The 22,407-nt window shown below is 32.5% G+C and overlaps 1 protein-coding gene across 5 annotated transcripts in view; it reads left to right on the top strand.

Annotated features, from left to right (window-relative positions):
• Positions 1 to 22,407, top strand: part of LOC129790610 (autism susceptibility gene 2 protein) — a 195,637-nt gene that overhangs the window by 119,251 nt on the left and 53,979 nt on the right. For 2 of the 5 annotated variants that reach the window (XM_055828196.1, XM_055828200.1), the window contains one exon: positions 6,682 to 6,777. The exons of the other annotated variants lie outside the window; for them this stretch is intronic. In XM_055828196.1, coding sequence (XP_055684171.1) covers positions 6,682 to 6,777 — 96 coding nt within the window. The remainder of the gene's footprint in view (positions 1 to 6,681; positions 6,778 to 22,407) is intronic. 5 annotated transcript variants of the gene reach the window in all.

Genomic DNA, 22,407 nt, shown 5'->3' with positions numbered 1-22,407 from the left:
GTGTGGCGGTTTGAGCGCATGGAAAAAGGAGCAAAAAGAGAGGGAGCGAAAAAAAGGTAATAGAATTGGGAATGGGTGAAAAGGAATGGCACCAACACTCATTTTTATTTTATGAACAGATAAAATACGTGTCTTGTGTCCAATAAATTCATCATTTGTATGTCAAACGTGTCGCGATCTGCAGCCAAGGGGGAGCCATATATGCGAAGCTACTCGGCAAGTCAGCATGCACCGCCAAGCAGGAGAAGGCGAAAGAGTTGTGTGTGCTTCGCATAATTTATCATTAAATCAACATTATGGATGAAGTATTGTTTTGTGGTGTGGTCTTCGGTGTGATTGACTTTTAACCATGTTCAATGAACATTTTTTCCGCTGGCGAGTCATTCGGTCTCCTTTTTTTACGTACACACACGGTGTCTCCTTTCGTATATTGATGCACATCATTAAATAATTTTCCAATGTTGGGTGATGGAATTTGTTCTCAATTCTTTTTTTTCTGCCCCTCCTGCATTCATGCTGTAGATGTACATATAGCAAGGCATTCACAGAGAGAAGTCTTTTATGTCTGGCCTCTTGAGAATTGATCTCACACAGTGAGTGCATAATAAATTTTATATATACATTTTTTTGTATGCTGCACTTGGATGCAACACTCAACGGCGCAGTATCATTCAATATATGAGATTTTTCTCTTCTCACGAGTGACACTTGAAATTGAATTAAATTGCAAGGAGGGAAGTGGCGCAAAGAGGAGGTGCAAAAAAAGGTGAAGGTAGCGATGAAAAAGATTGAGAACAAGACGTTAAAATAGGAGAGAACAAAAAAAAAATAACGAGAGTTGTCTGTTCAATAAAACTCCAAAGGAGTGTGCGTGGTACATGATTTGAAGCGGAATTGCAAGAGGATTAAAAAAAAAAGAAATGGTCTCTTGAATTGCATTGCAGATATAAAGTCTAAAATGGAGGGAAGAGAAAAAAAAAGCACAGCCTCGAGCACACTTTGCGAGGAAATTAACTAGACTGTCGCGAATTTTACTCAACTTGGCTACACTCCAAGAAACGACATCGAGCTCGGGCAAATAGCGCAAAAAAAGCTCCACGATCTTTATTCATTCGACCATGTAACAATTTTGTTGTATTTAATGTTTTATGCGCATACATATATGCCAAGTCTTTTGCTCGTGACAAGATAACTACAATCAATTTGAATCTACACCACTTTTCACTCCTATCTCACAAACTTTTTCCCTCTTTGACTTCTTTTTCTTGTTCTCCTATTTTTTTTTGTCGTTACTTCACGCCAAGTCTCTTTTCTCCCCAACTGTGTGACATTTTGAGCGTGAAAAATCACATTTGTCGCGAGGGAAATTGAGAAAAAATTTCCACATAGCAAAAGTGTGTCAACATGGGAATAAATTAGGAAAAAGGAATTGTTTGTTGCGGAGAATTTTTCTTTGATATTTATTTACCCACACATGCCATCTAAGCAATTCAATAATTTTTCCAAATGAGACATTTTAGCTAATTAACGAGAAAATTCCGTGTTTCATCTGTCTCAAAGATACATTGCTGGGATTATTCAGAGTTTAAACTTCCGAATGTGAATTAGCTAAATTTATTTTGAATGAATAAATTCCTGTTAATTCATACACACACGAAAAATTAGGTTCAAGAATGGGGTTTGTTAATAATATGTGGCGGAATTCGTGATTTTCGTTCTCTAAAGAAAATGTTTTTCTTGCAATTAATCTTTAAGGTTTATAAACAGAGATTGGGGGGTGACAGAGAAGTCTTTCAAAATCAATTTATGAATTTTTAAAATAGGTTTTTGCACAGTTCAATAGATCTAGAGAAGGATTTATTGTATTTGCGAGAGTTTTTGTATCATAAGATTTGCGGAATTACTAAGAAATCCTTTGGAACTTATCAAGTTCTTGTATTTAAAATTAATTTTCGGGACTTATTGGATTTGTGGGATTTATGGGATTTACAGAATTTCTAGGATTTTTGAAAGTTCTTTCAGAAGTAAATGGTTTATTTGAGTAAAAACTGTCAAAAAAAAAGAATAAGTTGTTGAAATCCATCATAAAAATTTATTTTTCTACACAATTAAAGAAAATATACCTACATGGCTAAAGACAATAATTTAGAAGATTCCCTGGATTTGTAGTATTTAGAGGATTTTAAATGGAATTCCTTTTAACGTTAATGTGAAATTTTCATCAAATTTTCATCCCAAATGCACTTCTTTTGACTCCTCTCAATGAAATACACGAAATTCTTCCTCATGTCGTCGAATGAAGAATCTCTCTGGGTGAGATTTGAAAATGTTGATACGTTTTGTGGGATGTTTGGCATGTTATACATCTCTGAAGCGCATCTCACGTGCCAAAAATAAAATTGTATGTGACGTCTCAAGTCTTCATTATATGGATTTTATAATAATGTTGCGGTGTCTCTCTTTTTGAGAAAAGCAGGAGGGATGGTGTGAGGAAAAACAAAGTCTCCGTGGGGTCTTTTCAATGCGGGGGAATACATCGATGTACTGTGGGGGGATTTGTGTGCGGTGAAGGGGCAAAGAGGAAGAAAAGATACAGTGACGTTCACAAATGGGTATGGTCTTATGTGCCAAAAGGCTGTGTGCCAAACTCACAGAGGCATGATGCATTAAAATTCTCCACCTTTCAACTCATCGCGCACCAAGAGTGCCCGAATTTTCTTGGCACTGTGCGTGAAAATTTTCTTTAAGGGGGATGAGGGGGGTGGGAAAATTGGCAGTATGGGAAGTTTGTGCCAAGAGGGGAGGGTGGGGTAATCAGCAAATGAATAATTAACATTAAAACGATCGTAAATGTGCGACGAGTTGTGTGGAGAGGAGGATATTAAATTATAACAATTTTCGCATAATTTATATGTGTCACACACTCCTTTAGAGTCTACCTCCCCATATCTGTTTCGACATAATAAATATTTTAGCATATTCTTCTGCGGTGGCACCGTCATCGTGCACCAAACGATATGTATCTTGATGTATATAATGATGTATATATGCATAAAATGCTAATTATATTTGTAAACACTTTGGGAAGTTTTCAAAACGGAAAAGTTGATGATGAGTATAATGAGAACATGTGTTGTGTCGTTTCGAATTTTAATTGGTATGTGCCCTCTTATGTTGTCGGCATCTTCATCTTTTCTCACACATCGTTCCATCCATAATCATGCTGATGGAGAAGCGATTTTTCTCATCTGCCTCCATAAAAATTGTTTTTCATCAAAATTTTCGTTTTAAATTCAAAAATATATGTACATATGTAAAATGGATAAATGCTTCTTACGTTGTGGGGAATCTTTCACTATAATTTTTTACTTCACTCCTCCCTGTGTGTACGGGAGAGATGATGGATCACCTTGTAGCACCTCACTTGTGATTATTTAGCAAGAATCATTTACACACAACGAACAAATTATTGATATGAGCTGCCTTTCTACCGTTCAATTCAACAAGAGAAGCATCCAATTTAATTGGAATGTGATAGATTGGCTGGATCTTTCGCCACCTCTCATTTTTTTCCTCATCACCATCTTCTTCTTCGCTCAATAGCTCTCTTTACATTTTTTCTGCTCATCCACTTTCATCAGACGTTCCTCAATTATATGTACAATTTTTTTTTAAGTTGTAAATTGCCAAATACCCATCAAATGAACCGATTTTCTCTCCAAAGCATCATTTTTTTTTGTACATGCCGTGTTTCTTTGTAAATGCTTCAAACACGCAAAAAAAGATGCCAAATCATTTGGAAAACAATTTGAAGGAGGTTGGTGGCAAAAAAAAACTTGTTTAAAATTAGCAATTTAGTGAGTATTTTCTCACCGTGAGTTGAGAGACAAATCTATAAATAATTCATAATATAACTATTTTGGCACGGATTAAATTTGCACAAAAAGCGTGATATTTGACGATGAATAAATGTGTTTTATTGAATGGGGACAGACAGGTTGAGAAAATGAATGAGCATTTTGTAAAGATTACTATATTGAATTACATTATATTGCAGAAATTAATATTTATACGCGATAAACATAAAATTGTGGACTAAATAAACACGTTATGAGAAGTTGTGTGAATTTTTCAACAGATGTTTCGTGGAAATCAGCCTTACATCAGACACCGCGATATTATTAAGCTAATCTTTTGTTTTATACTTTGCTATGCTTGAAAGTTTCCATAAATATTGAACTCTGAATTTTAAAAATTAATTTTAAAAAAAAATAGAGCTTGAAGAAGCTTTAATATTAAGCAAAACATCGTTGGAATTTGCAAGAAGGCGTGCGGTTTTCTTCTTAAAATTCCTTAAATCGAAAAGTAATTCGTTAAATTCGTTCACTTTCTGGTAAAGTTTCTCGTTGAAAATAGCTCCCTAAAATTGCAATAAAACGAGATAAACTTTATAATTTCATTCAGAAAACTATTAGTCATGCGAAGTTTACAAGCAAAATCATCAATTCTAAAACTAAATGAAAGCGAACATGTTTCAGTTGCTTCACTATGTCAGGTCAAGCACTGTCAATTCGTCTTTTTGAGGAGTGTTAATGACTCTCGAGACCTCCGTGTGGCAGATTTTTTTTTTACTATCCACACTGCCAAGTCTATTGAGCACCCAATTTACAATGTGGCCAATTCAAGAGCTTTTTTATAATGTTATAGCTTGAAATATTTCAATGAAGTTAACATACAGATGGACTATTTTGTCGGCGAGTCGAATGAAAAATGCGAATTGGGTGGGTGTGGGAGTGATTTCTGGCGAATTGAGGAATGGCAACGAAAATGTTTCGGCAGAGTGAGGAGCAGTGAATTCTGTGAGTGTGACATCAATATTTGTCAACAGGCTCATAGAGTAGCAATTTATCTTCAACACCGTGGCATTGCCTTTTATTATAAATGCCGCTGATATTGTCGCATTTGCTGTTGATGATGATGGTCGTTTCGGGGTCTCTCTGGGAATCTCTACGACGAGAGTGCTCTTTATACTCATTTCCTAAAGGAAAATTCACGCAGTGTGTGGTGAGATGATTATTTTGAATTCTTCCGTCCAACTGAGAGGCTATTTGGGCATACAAATCGCCCCAAAGAACACCGCGTAATACACAATAAAAAAAAAGCGATAGGCCCCCAAAATGCGTGAAAATCTCCATCCACGCTTTTGTTTAGTTATTCTGATGGGTACGCGAAGATGTTGTGTTTCAAGCGTGATCACAAAACTCATGTTGTGAATGCATTCATGCCGCGTGGGTGGATTATTTGGGTAATATTCCTTTGACACACAACGCAACTGAAAAAAAAGAAAACCGTGTTGGAAAAAAAAGCTTCTGGATGCAGAGAGAACCTTGCACGAGAATTCAAATGATGAAGACATTTGTCACGAAGAAAGAGTGTGAAATGTAAATTAACATTATTTTGATGGCTCATTCGCATTCCATTAGTTTCTCACCATGTTAATTTATGGAGCATTTTGCAAATTACTTTGTGTGCGCTGCCGCAAAAGAGGATTACTGTGAGTCAACACAAGGAGTGAAAAAGCAACCCAAAAGAGCTCGCACGAATGATACACTCAGAGCAAAGAATGTTCGCCCACCGAGAGAGGAGAAAAGAAGTGAGAAAGGTCACTGAAATGGAAATAAATTCACCTTAAGCATGCGACACATTTAAAATATCTTCTAAAGGGGATTTACATAAATACTACAACCGCACAAGAATGGGAGAAGTTCTTTTTTCTCTTTAGCACGGCTAATGGAGACCTTGTACTGCGCAGTATATCGCACCTTTTTTACTGACTAATTTAATTCATGTCTAGAGTAGAAAGACTCTTGAAATTTAATAAAAGATTCCTGTAAACAGATTTCAGGATTATCTGATTTTTTTCTGTAGCTTTTCTTTTAAATTACTGATAAATAAACCAATACGTCGCTGGAAATTAAGGAAAAAATTATCTGGTATTTAAAACCTTTATCGTAAAGATAATTTTTCAACAACTTTCATGCTATGTATTTTCTTTAAGAAAAATTCTAAAAGAACTTTGGAAATTCTCTAAAAACGATTCTAAAGCTGAAAGCTTTGAAAGGATTATGATAAATAGAGAAAAAAAAGCACAAGGATGAAAGTAAACGTGACTGGTGATCTACAAAATAAGTGAGATAAATTAGTGAGATAAATTACAAATTACTTAAAATCAATCTCCCTCGAAACGATTAAAAAGTCTCTCTCAAAAAGATCTTAGAAGAAAATTAGTGAAATTCTTCCTTAGTAATATGTCATTGGTGAATGATTTTCAAGGCAGCTGATGATAAATCCGTGGGTTGAAATTTAGAAAATGAGTAGAAAATTGCTCGGTATAGCTCCCCAACTAATTTACTCCCGAGAATAATTTATGGTGGATAGTTAGTGTTTTTGGCACAAGATTAAAGCGCAGCATTTTCTTCATCTCCATAATGAAATGTCAAATATATAACATGAAATGTGGAGGAATAAATAATTATTTAATTTTTAAACAATTTCTCATGTTGTGTGAAATATATATGTAAATAAAATGTTTTATGATGGGAAATGTTTTCCTTTTTTTTGCGGGAAAATTGTGCGTATAATACTAAAATTTTCTCCTTTTTCTCTCTCATTTATTTGCAGGTATGTTTGGTGATGGTAAATGATGTGGATGTGCCCAAAAGAGATAAAGTGGAAGCTCAAACATCCCTCTTGTGCCATGATATTGACGATAAAATGGTGAGAAATATCTGTTTAATGAAATTAGTGCCAATAATCCGGGCCATTCTCTCGGAAGGGCGAACTTGATGTAAATTGACAGAGAATGTGGAAATGATTTTCATGGGTTTGTTCATCATCAAACATCCCCAAATATGCTCACTCTCTCACCCATCTTTATATGCTGCTATATGCTCTAGTCCCTTGTATACTCCCACCTCCCTGCTCCACATAATTCTCCGTTCTATCTGTGTTGGCACGAAATGGCGGTTTGGGTTGGATTTTTATGGTATATCTCTGTGGCCTCTGGCGTCAATCGTGTTACTCTTAAAATTGATCATGGAACACATAAACATCCCGCCCTTTATAATGTCATTTTAACAAAAGTATGGGGGGTTTTACTCAATTTATCCCCATATTGAGGGTGTTTGTGGAAAATTACTGAGGGTGAGTGATTTGTGATGGTGTGCCTCATGGGGGAACACTCGGAGAAAATTTTCTGCTCAATTCTATAATATTTTGTAGCCACAGAGGTTTGAGCATTTACTACATTTTATCAAATACACTTTTATAGGACAAGTAAAAGATTAAAACTTCCCTTTTTCACCACTACAGGAGTTTACGGAAGAAGAGGGCGCTGATTGTCTATTAGCAATTGGTGGCAATTTATAATGTTTCCGCTCATTTTTTTTCCAAAGTTTTTACTTAATTTTAATACAAAATCTACAAAATCTACAAAAGAATTTACATTTTTACGTAAAATTTACGTTTATTCGACATTTTTTAAAAAGATTTATCTAATTTAGCCTAGTTTTCTATCTATTTTTCCGTTTTTACGTAAATTTTATTTAATTTTCCTTAATCCTTTAAGTCTTTGCTTATTATACCCAGAAAAGACTACTGATAAAACTGTTTTTCGATTTTCCTATAAACCTATTTCAAACATTTAAATGACTCATAACGGTTTATGTTTCTCTCATAATTCTTTGTTTTTGCATTTTTAACTTTTTCATAAAATTGAATTATGGTCCTATTAACACCTTTCTCTGGTAATTCTAACCCTTTTGGGAAATGAAGTATATAAATTTTCTCAGAGTGTTCTAACTAAGCAAAAGGTATGAGAACATGGTAGGTACCGCAGTATAAATTGGGAATTGAGCAGGTAATTTAGTTTCCTCGGCACATATCACCATCATCCTGAAAATCCATTCCCTCATCGTACTGCTGGGGATCTCCTACACCCCATCTACCCTCGGTCTCTAAAGCCGTTTGCATTTGCCATTCACTTTGGCGTGTGACACTCACATTTGCCATGCGGAGAGACGTTTCGGGGTGTTAATTTCGATATTATCCACCCAAGTGGAAGGCAATCTAGTGCAGGGTGGATTCGCTTTCGAGGGTGGGTGTGTGAGTAAACCCCCCATCCCTTGATGTATGTAGTATGTTGAGTACATATCGGGAGGGGGAGTGAAAGTGAATCAGTGAAACTACTATATGTGTGTTGTATTTGGCTGAAAGAGGACTTAACCACATTACCAGCCAAAATGCTCCCCATATGGATATGGGATGTAGTATAAGAGATTCAGCGCTATAAGATGTGTGTTATACACACGCTTTTAATCCGCAGTGATACAGCTATGTCGGTGGATGTCGTCAGCTATGGGGTGTTAATGGTATCACATTTAGTTTCGTCCTCCAGGCGACAACCATAAAATTTGCCCGACAACGTGGTGAGAGGGAACAACTTACCAGGAGAGTGGTGTTTTGATATTGGTGGGTGCTCAAACAGCAAATTGACACGGGGATTATCACTGATTTTCGTTACAATTCAATTGCAATTGATCACATCATTGAACTCCCCTTCACTTTGCTTTTTTATCGTTCTTACCAATCGAGCGTGATTTTTTTTTGTCATGGTGCACGGTGAAAGTTGAGGAGAATTCGGGTGATTGAAGATGACTCCACACGATAAAGTATATCGGAATCATCTCCACCGTCTTTCTTATCTTGATGACGTGCCCTCGCAACTTAATAGTCATGAGAATGTTTCTCAAATTGGATTAAGTCGTATCACAATTGGGATCTGCTCTCTTTGTAGTTTTAGATTAGTTTGATTTGGGTACTAAGCTCGTGGATTGACTAGGAAAATGATAATGGGGGGAAATAAGCTTAAAAAATGATTACTTGCACAAAAAATAACTTTTAAATGTAAAAAGAAACTTCAGTTGTTAAAAAAGCAACGTCAAACGTTAGAATAAACGTCAAAGAATTGAATGGAAATGTCAAAAAGAACGTTAAACGTTCAAAGGACACGAATTATTAAAAAAAAATAGGGGAGGGCGGGGCTAATAAAGTCACTTAAGGGTTTGGAAAAAGCTTAAAATATCATATTTCCTAGCTAGATAGAACAAAATGATCTGAGAAAGAGTTGTAGGGCAAGAAATATCCTAAAGAATTGAGCTACACATTTTGCTTTATCTGTTTGGGAAATATGATATTTTGAGCTTTTTCTAAACCCTTAAGTGACTTTTTTAACCCCGCTCTCCCCTACAAAGTTTTTAATAAAATATTCCTTTTTAGTACATATTTAGTTTGCTTTAAATTTAAAAAAAAATGATTTGTGTTAACACCCTTCTAGTAGAGATTTCTATCAACGACCTTATTGGACACCCCTATGCCATTTTAAATACCAAACCCCTATAAAGATTCTCAACAGAACCACATGTTAAATTAAAACCATCACTAAATCTCCCAGAATAGTTTCCCTTTAAATAAATTTATTATTGTCCGACAGAGCATTTCATGGGTTTAACCAATAACCACAGAGAATCCCATAGAGTTAGCATGCAAGAAGGTTTTGTATTCAATTTATATCACCCCAACCTGTCTTGGTATCTTAATGTATAGAGATGCAATTAAATTCACTCCATGTTTGGGCTCTCTATTGGCCATAGTACATAGCTCTCCTATTTGTTCATGCAATTTAGAATCCAAGTGTGAGACAATTTTCAATTAAATGGCGTATAAGGAGAGAAAGAAAAAAAAGCAATGTAGTAGAGCTTTTTTCTACATTACATACATATGTATATATAATTCACCCTTGGCGCTTGCTCGCTTATTGTCGTCATTTTGCCGGTCTGTATTTACATAAACGCTTTCCAATTAAGTCACACCCTAATTAAATAAAAGCTCATGGTAATTAAAAAATATTTCTACTCATGCGCCGACCCTTCCCCACCGTGCTATATAGCTCTCTTTTGGTTTAAGCACTAAATTGAAGACGAGAGGACTGTGTGAGAGGTTGTAATGGGGAGAAGGTGGGTGGTGAGGAGTCTTTTTTTTGTTATTCACCCTTCTCGTTGAGAACTTTTTTTTTTGAGTGTATCGCTCCTCATACACCCTATTCAGGATACAATTCACTTGCACCCGGAGTCTTTCTAATTATACAACACGATACGCGCTGTACAGCATGTTGAGTGTGGAGAGATTCTTGAGAAAGTTCAGGGATTCACTTCGTTTTTTTTTCTTTGCACACCAAGACAGCGACTTTGTGTGTCGTCCCATTAACAAAAGTGGAAAATGATGGGGCAGAAAAAAGGTCCCTTACGTAGAGGGAAGAACAAGTTATAAATGCCTCTATTTCTACCATCTTCTTTTTTTTTCAACTTTCTCTCAAGTTCTCCCCGCGCCACCCGCCATTAACTTCTTTTGCTTGTCGTCTCGTGGAGAGGAAGTAATTTTCTTCATGGAAATCTCATGTTTAACTTACTCTCTATGGGTGTGAGGGAGGAGTGGCAGTGTAGAGTTTATATCCCCGCTATATAGGAGAAGAAACATTCAACGAGCATAGAATTAATATTGTCAAAGTTTTATACCCATGGTAAGCAAGAAGAGCGCGCACCCTCTCACCCCATTCCACAAAAAGTCGTGGCGTATACCCACACGGTGAAGTTCTTCTACACCCTGTGTGCATGGGGTGGGTAAAAAGAGGGGTTGCTTCTTCAACTTTTCTCCCCACATTATGCGAAAATATGAGAAGTGAGATTAAAATGAGATGCTAAGAGATGAATTTATATGATGTAATGCAAATGTTCGCTTGTGTTTCCAACATCAAATTTTAATTAATAAATTTTCCTTCTTGTTTATTATACAACACAACATCAATTCTCGGGTGATTTTTATCCCCATCTCTGTGCATCTACACGGTGAATCTTTTTGGGTTCACCGACCTCTGTTTGTGTGTGTGATACCAAAAGGAAAAAAAAGAAAAAGGAAATGAGGGTGAAAATACTCTGTATGTATTGCGGGAGGGAAATTTAAACCACCCAAAAGCAGGGAGAAAAGTTCTTCAATAAGGAAGTTTTAGGAGAGAATCACTTTAGGTCTCCAAGATGCAAGCTCTGAACTTTTTATCAGCCAAGTGTGGGAAGATGCAATGTTTGAGAATGAGATTAAGGGTAGAGGTAGTGAAACATTCTTAGGTAAGATGCCATCTTACATGCACTGAATGCGTCTTTTCTACACACACAAACTTTCTTTATACTAAATTCCTTGTGTGAGACATGACACTCAATAAAGTTTACTCGAGTTGGAAACTTTTTGTAGTTAAGGAAGCTCTGAGTTTTACGCAGACACTCTGAAAATATTTTTTAAGGTATTAAAAATAAATTTTATTTGCGTATAAAATACGAAAAATTCTTTTTTGTTGGCCTTACGGATCTAGGATTAAGGACACGGCGAGGCCCTTGTTCTGTAATCTTTACCCAGCTGAAGAAAGTCTCATTCTTTCATTGTTAAGATTATTTTTCTTATTTTTTTTTAACTCTCAGATTTTAACCAGATATCTACTAAATATAATACCAAAATTATGTACATTTCAACAAAATCAACTCAAATACAATATCAGTGTCTTTGACATGAAGACATTTTCCAAGGAGTAGAATATCACAGAAGTTGGAATTTCATTTTTTTGCATTTTCAAAATCCAAAATGGCCGCCGTCCGCCATTTTGAACTACTGTCAACCACTTCCCTTACAGCTAGAGGTCTGAAATTTTAGTATGTTGTAGTGCTCAGTGAGATGTTTTCATCGATAACTCATACTTGAAAATCGGTCAAGCGGTTTAGCAAATATGGCGGTCTAAAGCAAAAAGTGTTTTTTCGATATAACTCGAGAACGGCTTGACCGATTTTGACCATCTTGGTATCAAATGAAAGGTATTGAGAAGCCCTACAACTGTCTAGAACATTCCAAGTTCCAAAAACATCCGCAAGAGGCGCTAAAATCAAAAACAAAAATTGCCTAACTTTAAGAGGCAATATCTCCGAATCCCGATCATCGATTTCCTTTAAATTTTGATATGTTGTAGCCTGACTCAATATCTTTCACCAGTCCGAAAATGAAGAAAATCTATGTCGCCGTTTAGAAGATATGGCTATTTAAAAAATTCTTGCATTTGAAAAGTTCTAAGAGCCATATCTCTTGAACCGCTTGTCTGATTTTGCTCAATTTGGTATCAAATTAAAGGTTTTGCAATTATCTACAACTTTTTAGAACATCAGAAACCTCTAGAACCATTCCTTCAGGACGAAAAATGCGAAAAACTCTTTTTGTGAAACAAAAATCTGCCATTTTGTGTTATAGATATGACATTGAAAATCATTGAAATATATGCCAAATTATAGCTTATTTCAAGACCTTTCCAAAACTAGTCAAGAAATTTCTGTAGGTCTTATAGAACCAGAGATATGACCATTTTTATGCCTCAAATTGATGAATTTTACCGAAAATCATTTCTTCATGCTTTTTAATACATTTGATTAATAACATTATGAAACATTAAAAAAACTTTTTCTAACGTAGAATAATTAGTCTTCATAAGCGTAGTTTTATCTTATTTTGTAATTTTGTAATTTTTTACATCGCATACTTTTATAGTATTTTTTTAAGTGAATCGCAGTAGCAACGATTTTTATTTCATTGTCAAAGCAAAAAACATTGAAAAAGTGAATCGCAGTAGCAAAGATTTTTTTTCATTGTCAAAGCAAAAAACATTGAAAAATAGTCAGCTGAAAAGTTGCGAAAAAGCGTGAAAAAGCAGTGAATAAGTGAGAAAAGTAGTTAAACTCAGTGCATTATAATGGAGGGATGCAGGAAAGAGAAATCAGGACAAGGAGGACTGCCAGCTAAAAGTCATTTTCGTCAAAGAAAAAAGGTAAGTTTTTCTAAAATAAAAATGTATCACGAATTCTTAGACATGATTGTAAATCAAATTTTCTTTCAAATAAAGTGATTTTATTAAAAGATTTTACACTAAATCAGTGATATTTTAATAGGAAATCATATAAAGAAATAATTTTTTTGATTATTTTTAATGATATTTGGGCAAAAGAATTAAGAAAAGTACTAAATATTTTGTGTTGCACAAAGATGACAAAATTCACAAAGTAACTTCCATGAAATTCCATGAAACCATGAATTTATTATTAGTTAGTATCATCTCTTTTTTTAACAATTTCCCGGCTTTTCTTCATAGTGTTTTATGTAAATGTTCTTTAAAAAAATGAAAAAGCACTTTTCTAAAACTTCTTCTTTTTAATTTTTAGCAGGTCAGGATGTCATGTCGACATCCACACAGCCTCTTTTCTGAAACAAAATTTAATCCTTTTCTTCTTCTTTAATTTAAAAGTTCTCAGTGAAAATGTTAATAAACATGGATAAATCGCTTTGCTCCAATATACCCCACCCTGCTTCGCGGGGATTTATTGCGCTGAATTCACCCGTTAAATAATCACTTGATATCAGTAGCCTCTGTACCAAATTTAATTGCGATCGGTTCACTAGTGTAGAAATGCGGAGCTGTACGGACGCGATATTCTTTATTTATTATATAGATTTTTTCTAATTTTTTTAGAACAATTGGAAATTTTTTAAGACAATTGGGAAAAATGTTTATGATATTTTTGAATTACATTATATCGTTTAATCACTTAATATGCTTATTATCTTTCTTAAATTAATTAATCTTTTATTGTTATTTCACGCTAAGGTCTTTAGGTTTATTGCCCTATGAAAGACGGTCGTAATAATTAAATATTCTATTCTAATCAGGAAAAAGTCTATTAAAGCACAAAAATGATTAAAAAAAATTAAAAGAAAAATGATTTTTTTTATATTTTTGGAATTGCTACCTATTCTGTGAATTAAATTGTGAAAATTGCCCACTTTTTGTCAGAAACCGTGATTAAATAAAATTTGATCATTTGCGACATTTTTTTTTTCATTTATTTGTCCCAAAAATGCCAATTTTTCTGTAATTTTCAGGGCGAAAATGGTCGTTGTGGTGCCAGGATTTTAGGAGCAGCATATTATTTGTGTTGCGCCCTAAAAACTGAAGACTTCCCGATCGTCTCGTGGTCGGGAAGTTCCCCTTGTGGGATCATAAATCAAAAAAATCAAAAAATCAAACATACACAAACAATAAAACATTCAAACAAATCTAAACACACATATACAAAAGCACATTTACAAAATAAAAACAAATATACAAAAATATATTTTAAAAAATTAATACAAACACGTATTATGAAACCTCTAAAATTGTATGGAGGTGGATTTAAAAAGAAAAAAGTACATGTATTTCAAAATAAAAAATACTTTGACAAATTAGGTATTGTAAAACCAAAAATATTAATGAGAGGATCTTTCTACCAAGATAACTTTGCACTTTTTGGTCCTATTTCGAACAATAAACAATGTACGGCAAATGCCATAACAGCAATAATTGCGTCACATTTGTATGAAATAAAAAATTGGAATGAAAAACTTATAAATAATATACTAATCGAAGGAGACAAACTTTATAATACAAATATTTATAAAACGAAAGAAGGTTTACTGAATGCTGAGGATATTATAGACAAAGACGACAAAAACATTTTTCTGTTTGGAAAGAAAATTACCCTAAATTGTATAACATCATGTTACGAAGAATTGCAGGGAGAATTTTATGGAAAATTTGAATATAAATCTTTTGAATATTCACTCAAATACTTTTTTAAGCATTTCACATATGGTGTAATTACATGTTCTAATTTAAGTGTAGCAATATTTAAACAAGACAATTTTTTTTATATATACGACAGTCATTCAAGAGGTGAATTTGGTCAAATTGTATATGAAAAAGGTAGAGCAGTCCTTTGTGGATATATGAATATTGATCATATATATAATATTTTGAAATACAATTTCTTTCATGGTAATGAAAATTATAGTGGTGAAAAATGGTTCACAATCACTCCTTTTGAAATATCAGAAAATGATATTGAAAAGGAAAGTGAAAAGAGTGAACAATTTGACACCACAATGTCAAATACAAACATAATTAATTCAATAAACGATACTTCTAACACACTAAGCTCAACAAAAGTTGTAAGTCAAACAGAACATTCAATGAGTAAATATATTTTGAAAAGGAAAAGAGAGCAACATAAAGTTTATATTAAAAAAGTACATGAAATTGAACGAACAGACCCAATTAAAAAAGAAAAAGACAATGTAAGAAGAAAGATAGAGCGAAAAATTGAACGAATGGATCCGAATAAAAAAGAACAAGACAACAAAAAACGAACTAAAAGACGTAAAATAGAAGAATTAGATCCAATGAAAAAACTAAAAAATAATAACAACAGAAAAGTGAGACGCAAAAATGAACGAAAAGACCCAGATAAGAAAGAAGAAGATAACTATAAACGAACTAAAAGACGTAAAATAGAAGAATTAGATCCAATGAAAAAACTAAAAAATAATAACAACAGAAAAGTGAGACGCAAAAATGAACGAAAAGACCCAGTTAAGAAAGAAGAAGATAACTATAAACGAACTAAAAGACGTAAAATAGAAGAATTAAATCCAACAAAGAAATTAAAAAATAATAACAAAAGAAAAGAAAGACATAAAATTGAAAGATCAGATAAAAATAAAAGAGATATTGAAAATGAAAAACGTAGAAATAGACACAAAAAAGAAAGAATTGACCCAAAGAAAAGGGCAAAAGAAAATCTAGCAAGAAAAATAAGACTTAAACTAGAACGTAAGCGAGCTAAAATAAAGAGTATTATAAAAATATTAAGATATAAAAAATCTATGAACAAGAAAACAAATATATTTGAAGATTTTAAATCAATTAAGGATAAACGTTTGATAACATTTTACAGAAGAAATATAAACACAAAAAGATTGAAAGAAAAATACAAGAAAATTCGAGAAATAAAGGATAAAAATAATGTAACTGATAATCTGCCTAAAAGCAAAGAAACATATGAAAAACTAATTATGCAATTTAGAAAAAATAAAACAAAATCTCTTGAAAAAATGATTAAAAAACCTCTAAAGAAAAAGTTAAGTAAATACATGAAACACAAAATAATTCAAATTAAAGACAAAAGTAAAACAATATTAGAATTTTTCAATGTAACTCGAAAAAAGGTTCCAAATTATGTTTGTGCATCTTGTGAAGGACTATTTTTTAAACATTCAGTTCAACTTTTGAAGATTGAAAAATGTAAATATCACGATAAGAATTATTTGGAGGAAATAAGTAAAATATCTGATTATTGCTGTACAACATGTTATAATTCTCTTAATAGAAACAAACTGCCCACATTGGCAACCAAAAATGGGCTTAAATTTCCAGAAATTCCACAATGTCTATTAGAATTGAATGAACTTGAAGAGAGAATGTGTTCACCAATTATACCTTTTATGACAATTCGTGAATTGAAGCATTACCTTTTGAATGCACAGAAAAGTTTGAAAGGAAGCACTGTTCATATTCCTGTAGAAGTTAATGATATGCTACAAGTTCTACCTCGAACGTTTGATAATATGCAAACCGTTCAGGTAAAACTACTAAGGCATTTAAAATATAAAAATCACTACATGTTTCAAACTGTTAGGCCCCCATATATTATAAGAGCTATGAAATATTTGGTAACAACACCTTTGTACAAAGAAAAAAATATTACACTAGATGAAAAATACGTAAATCTTAATGAAAATGTTGATGAAGTTAATTTTATTGTAGACCCCAAAGATGATGAAGTTAATATATATGATCAAGAAACACAAAAAATATTTAATATATATGACGCCGAAACACAAAACATATTTAATGTATATGATCTTGAGACACAAAAACTAAATGATGTATATGATAAAATAACACAAAAAATTATTGATATTTATGATGTGGAAACACAAAAAATAGAAAAAGAAAATTTAATTAAAAACACAATTGATTTGACACAAATAACAAATGAATTAAATAATAATCCAACTGTAGAACAAAATGTAAATGACTTAAAAAATATTTTGGAAGAAACTATTCTAAGAGATACAAATATATTAAAATTTTGGCAATTAGCCAATAAACAATTCCCTACAAATGTAATGCAAGATCTCCTTTATATAAATGCAGGAGAATTGCAACGGCAACAAAGAACTTATATAAAGAAATTTCCAAAAAATTGTAGAAACATACAAATACTATTTTTGAAGCCAAAGAATCAAAATGGTATTGGACATTATGTAACAACTTTACATGAAAATAGCATTATACACGTATACGACTCTCTATATTTGCAAAAGCTTGACCAAGATTGTATTCATTTTCTTACTGATATATACCCAGAATCTCTTGTAGATGGAAAATTGCAAATTAAATTTGAGAAAACATTTCAACAAAACGATAGCTTATCATGTGGAGTACATGCAATAGCTAATTCTGTAACCCTTCTCTATGATCTTAATCCAAGTCATATGTCATACAATGTAAAAGAAATGAGAAAACATTTGTACAATATGCTCTGTTCACATAAAATCACAATGTTCCCTGTAAATTTAGAAAAACAAAATGATGTACCAATGACAGATATTTTAATGACTAATTCACAAATTAAAACACAACCTAAAAATAAAAATACTGAAGATGACAGAGAAAAAATACTAGAAAATTGTTATCTTACAGATAAACATATATATGATTTTTGGAATCAAGCAAATGATGTATTTAAAAATAATGTAATGCAAGATATTTTGTTCATAGATGCTGAATCCCTTAAACAACAAGAAGAGTATATACAAAAATTCCCTAAAGATTTTAGAAATGTTCAAATACTCTTTTTGAAACCAAAATACGAAAATGAAATTGGTCACTATGTTACGACCCTTCACGAAAATGGCATAATATATGTATATGATTCCCTATTTTTGCAAAGACTCGATCAAGATTGCATAGCGTTTTTGAAAACTATATATCCAGAATCAATACAAAATGATAAAATTGAACTTAAATTTGAAAAGACTTTTCAACAAAATGATACTTTATCATGCGGTGTACATGCAATCGCTAATTCTGTAACCCTTCTTCATAATCTAAATCCAAGCAATATATCGTATAATGTTAAAGAAATGCGAAAACACTTGTATAACATGCTTAATTCAAAAACTATAACGATGTTTCCTATTGATTTGCAAAAAGAAACAGAAACTAAATCTCAAGATATTATTACAAGTAAAGTAACGAAAAATAATATTTCAGTTAAACAAGAAAATCCTGAAGAAGTACCGGATGAATTTGATCTTATAAATGAAGATATAATGATTCTTAATTTGACCGATATTGAAATAAAACAAGCTCAAATTCAAATGATGGCCCCTGGCATGAACAAACGTCCTGTTTATTCACGTACAGAAAAAAATTTGGAAGAATTGTCATTTATAAAAATTTATGGAGGTCATAAGATAGAAAATCAAAGTATTTCATATTCAAACCGCATTAAAGCTGAATGTAGAAATAGAGATAGAAGATGCGCAGATCCAACTAAAGTTCTTTATTCAGCTAATGAAAAAATGCAAAGATCCATTTTTAGTGCAGTAAATGTTTGTTTGAGAAAAAGTAAGAATGTCGAAAATATGACAGCAAATGATGCACTTACTGATGGATATTTGGATAAACTTAGAGAACATGATGATGGTTATAATTTCCTAAAAACTATTAATCTTACACCTGCTTATTGGGCATGGAAAAAGAATCTCCTTCTCCAAATGATAAAACAACTAGGGAAACCTACATTGTTTTTGACACTAACCATATCAGAAACGCGTTGTCCAGAACTCATTCAAGAACTTGCTAGACTCCAAGGAATGGATCTATCTCTTGAAGAAAGTATGTTCTTGAGTGAAGACATGAAAACACGTCTAGTTCGTGATGATCCCGTAACTTGCGCACGATATTTTGATGAAAAATGTAAAAATATTATAAAAATGCTGCAAATTAATCCAGCAAAAGAAAAGAATAGAATAGGTCCCTTTGGCAAACATTATGTAGTTGATTACTTTGTAAGAACAGAATTTCAAATGCGAGGAAGTGCCCATCAACATATTTTGTTGTGGCTAAATGATTTCCCACAAATTGATGAGAGTAATCCTGAATCTTTTGAAGAAGCAATTAAAATAATTGATCAAATAATTACTTGCGAATATAAAGACCCCGAAATTTTGCCATATATTAGAAGACAAATGCACATACATTGTAGTACGTGCTATAAAAAGAAGAAAGATAAATGTAGATTTAATTATCCAATTCCACCCCTTGATAAAACTGAAATACTTTTGCCAATAGCAAAAGAAGAAAAAACTGAAAAGATGAAAGAAAATTATCAAAAAATTGCAAATCTAACAGCATATTTTTCACATAAACATGAAGAAATGAGTTTCCCAGATATTTTGAAAAAACTTAAAATGACTAGAGAAGAATATATAATGGCTTTGAGATCTAATATTAAACGTTCACGCATGTTTCTTAAACGTTCAAGTAAAGAAGTAAATATAAATGCCTATAATGAAACCCTAATAATGTGTATTGAATCAAATATGGATATACAATTTGTTGTAGAAATTTTTGCTCTAGCTAAATATGTTGCTGATTATGTATCAAAAGCTGAAGCAGGAGTATCAAAAATGTTGAAAGAAATTAATGATGATACTAAAAAGCAAGGAAATGTTACATTGAGAGAAAAAATGTGCAAAATGTGTAATGGTATATGTAATTGTAAATTTATGTCAGCACAAGAAGCTGCTATGTCATGTCTATGTATGCCTATGTCAAGATGTAGTAGATCAAATGTTGTAATTAATACTAGACCAATTAATGAACGGGTCAGAATTTTGAAACCGAATGCACAACTAAAAAAATTGGATAAAAATTCCAAAAATATATTTGCTGAAAGTATTTTTGATAAATATAGTAAGCGAGATAATGAGTTGGAAAATGTAACACTCATTGAATACGCAGCAGATTATTATATGAAAAAGAAAACAGATGAAGAAGAAAACGATGATGATGTTTACAGAGTATGGAATGAGAAAAAAATCAAAAATTGTAATGTACAAGGGATATAAAGAATTTCAAGATCCCAATAATTATTATCGAGAACAAGTTTTGCTATTTTTACCATGGCGAAATGAAAAAGAAGAAATTGAAGATTGTGACTGTAGAATTAAGTATATGAGCAATAGACAAACCATAAATGCTGTAAGAAAGAAATTTTGTTACTTTAACGATGATGGTGTATTGACACAAATTATAAGAGATAGAGAAAATGAAAATGATGATGATCATGTCCCAGAAAGAGATAATCCTGTGGATTCTGATCAAGAAATTGATATGTTTCCCGATGAAAAAGGTGGTACCACTAGCAATAAAAAGGCATTTCAATATGTTTGCCCAGAAAGAATTCAAAAAGAAGATATTTGTAAAAATTTGCAACAACTAAATGTTAAACAACGTGAAATAGTAATGTATATTTACCAATGTATAAGAACTGGCAATTTACCACTAAGGATTTTCCTCTCCGGTTCAGCTGGTGTTGGAAAATCCAAAGTGATCAATTGCCTATATCAACTCATAACACAGTACTATGATAATTTGCCAGGTAGTAACCCTGAATCTATAAAAGTACTTCTAACTGCCCCTTCAGGAAAAGCAGCATTTTTGATCAATGGTATGACAATACATACTGCCTTTGCAATTAATAATACAAAATGCACAGACTCTTTGTCGCCTGATGCAGCCAATACAATTCGATCAAAATTGAAAGATGTAAAAGTACTAATTGTAGATGAGATATCTATGGTAGGTTCAAATATAAATTCTAAAATGGATAATAGAATGAGACAAATATGTGGCGTAAATGAAAGTTATGGCGGAAAATCTGTCATATTTGTAGGAGATTTGAAACAATTGAAACCTGTAAAGGATAAATACGTTTTTGAGAAAAATCTATTGCATACCGATGCTGAATTTGTTGATTATGAGGAACGAAATGTACTATGGGAAGAATTTAAGTATTATGAATTGACTGAAATTATGCGTCAAAAAGATGATTTGTCATTTACTGTAGCACTAAATAATTTGGCTAACGGTACAATGACAGAAGACGACATAAAACTAATTCAATCAAGACAAGTTGAAAATGATGATAAAGTACCCTTAGAAGCTATAAGGCTATTTTATTATCGAAAACATGTCCGAAGCTACAATAATAATAAAATTGAAAATTTCCCTGGTGACCCTCACTTATCAGTAGCTAAAGATAAAGTATTAGAATCAAATACCACAGATAAAAAGGCTAAAGAAGATATACTAGCCAAAGTTGCAATTCAAGACCCAGAAAAAACTGGTGGATGTATGTATGAATTGAAATTGAAAATCGGTATAAAGTATATGGTTATTAATAATATAGATGTTGAAGATGGACTAGTTAATGGTGCAACTGGTACTCTTCGACATATAACTTTCAATCCAACCGATAATTCAGTTCACACTGTTTGGCTAGAATTTCCAGAAGATAGAGTAGGAAGAAAATTAAAATGTCAAGCTCGCTTTCAGAGCTACCTCACAAAAAATAGTCTTCCAAACAATCTTGTTCCAATTGAAAGACAAGTAATAACATTTGATTTTTCAGAAAAATCAAAAACTGTTATGATTGCTAGAAAACAATTGCCACTAATACCAGGTGAGGCCGTAACTATACATAAAAGTCAAGGGCAGACATATAATTCAATTTGTATTGACTTTACAAAAGGAGAGCTGCTAAATATTAATCTAATTTATGTTGCATTTAGCAGAGTTGTATCACTATTAGGTTTGTTTATAATTGGCAAATTTAAAGTACCAAAAGCCCAAGGTGAAGATCACCCAGTTCAGAGAGAAATGAAAAGATTGAAAAATGAAAAAATACTTGAAATTCCTATGCAAAAGATTATACATGAAAATAAGGATAAATTTAAAATTTGTTATCAAAATATTGTATCCCTAAATAAACATTTTAATGATGTAAAATGTGACATTTGGTACAAAAACTTTGATATAATTGTACTCTCAGAAACAAAAACTATAAAAGATATTGATGTACCAATTTTGGAAAATTATAAAATTATCTATAGATGTGATAATGAGATTCAAAAAATTGGAGGACTACTCTGTTATGTAAAGAATGATTGTAAAATTGAAATTAAAATCAAATCTGAACAACTTTACTCAAATAGAGAAAAAGTTTTCAGTGTCACCCTATTCTTAATTGAAGTCGA

This window comes from Lutzomyia longipalpis, chromosome 2, assembly GCF_024334085.1.
Source record: "Lutzomyia longipalpis isolate SR_M1_2022 chromosome 2, ASM2433408v1".
In the NCBI taxonomy this organism is placed as follows: domain Eukaryota; kingdom Metazoa; phylum Arthropoda; class Insecta; order Diptera; family Psychodidae; genus Lutzomyia; species Lutzomyia longipalpis.
The sequence above is the reverse complement of the archived record's forward strand: the minus strand, read 5'-3'. Positions and strand labels throughout refer to the sequence as shown.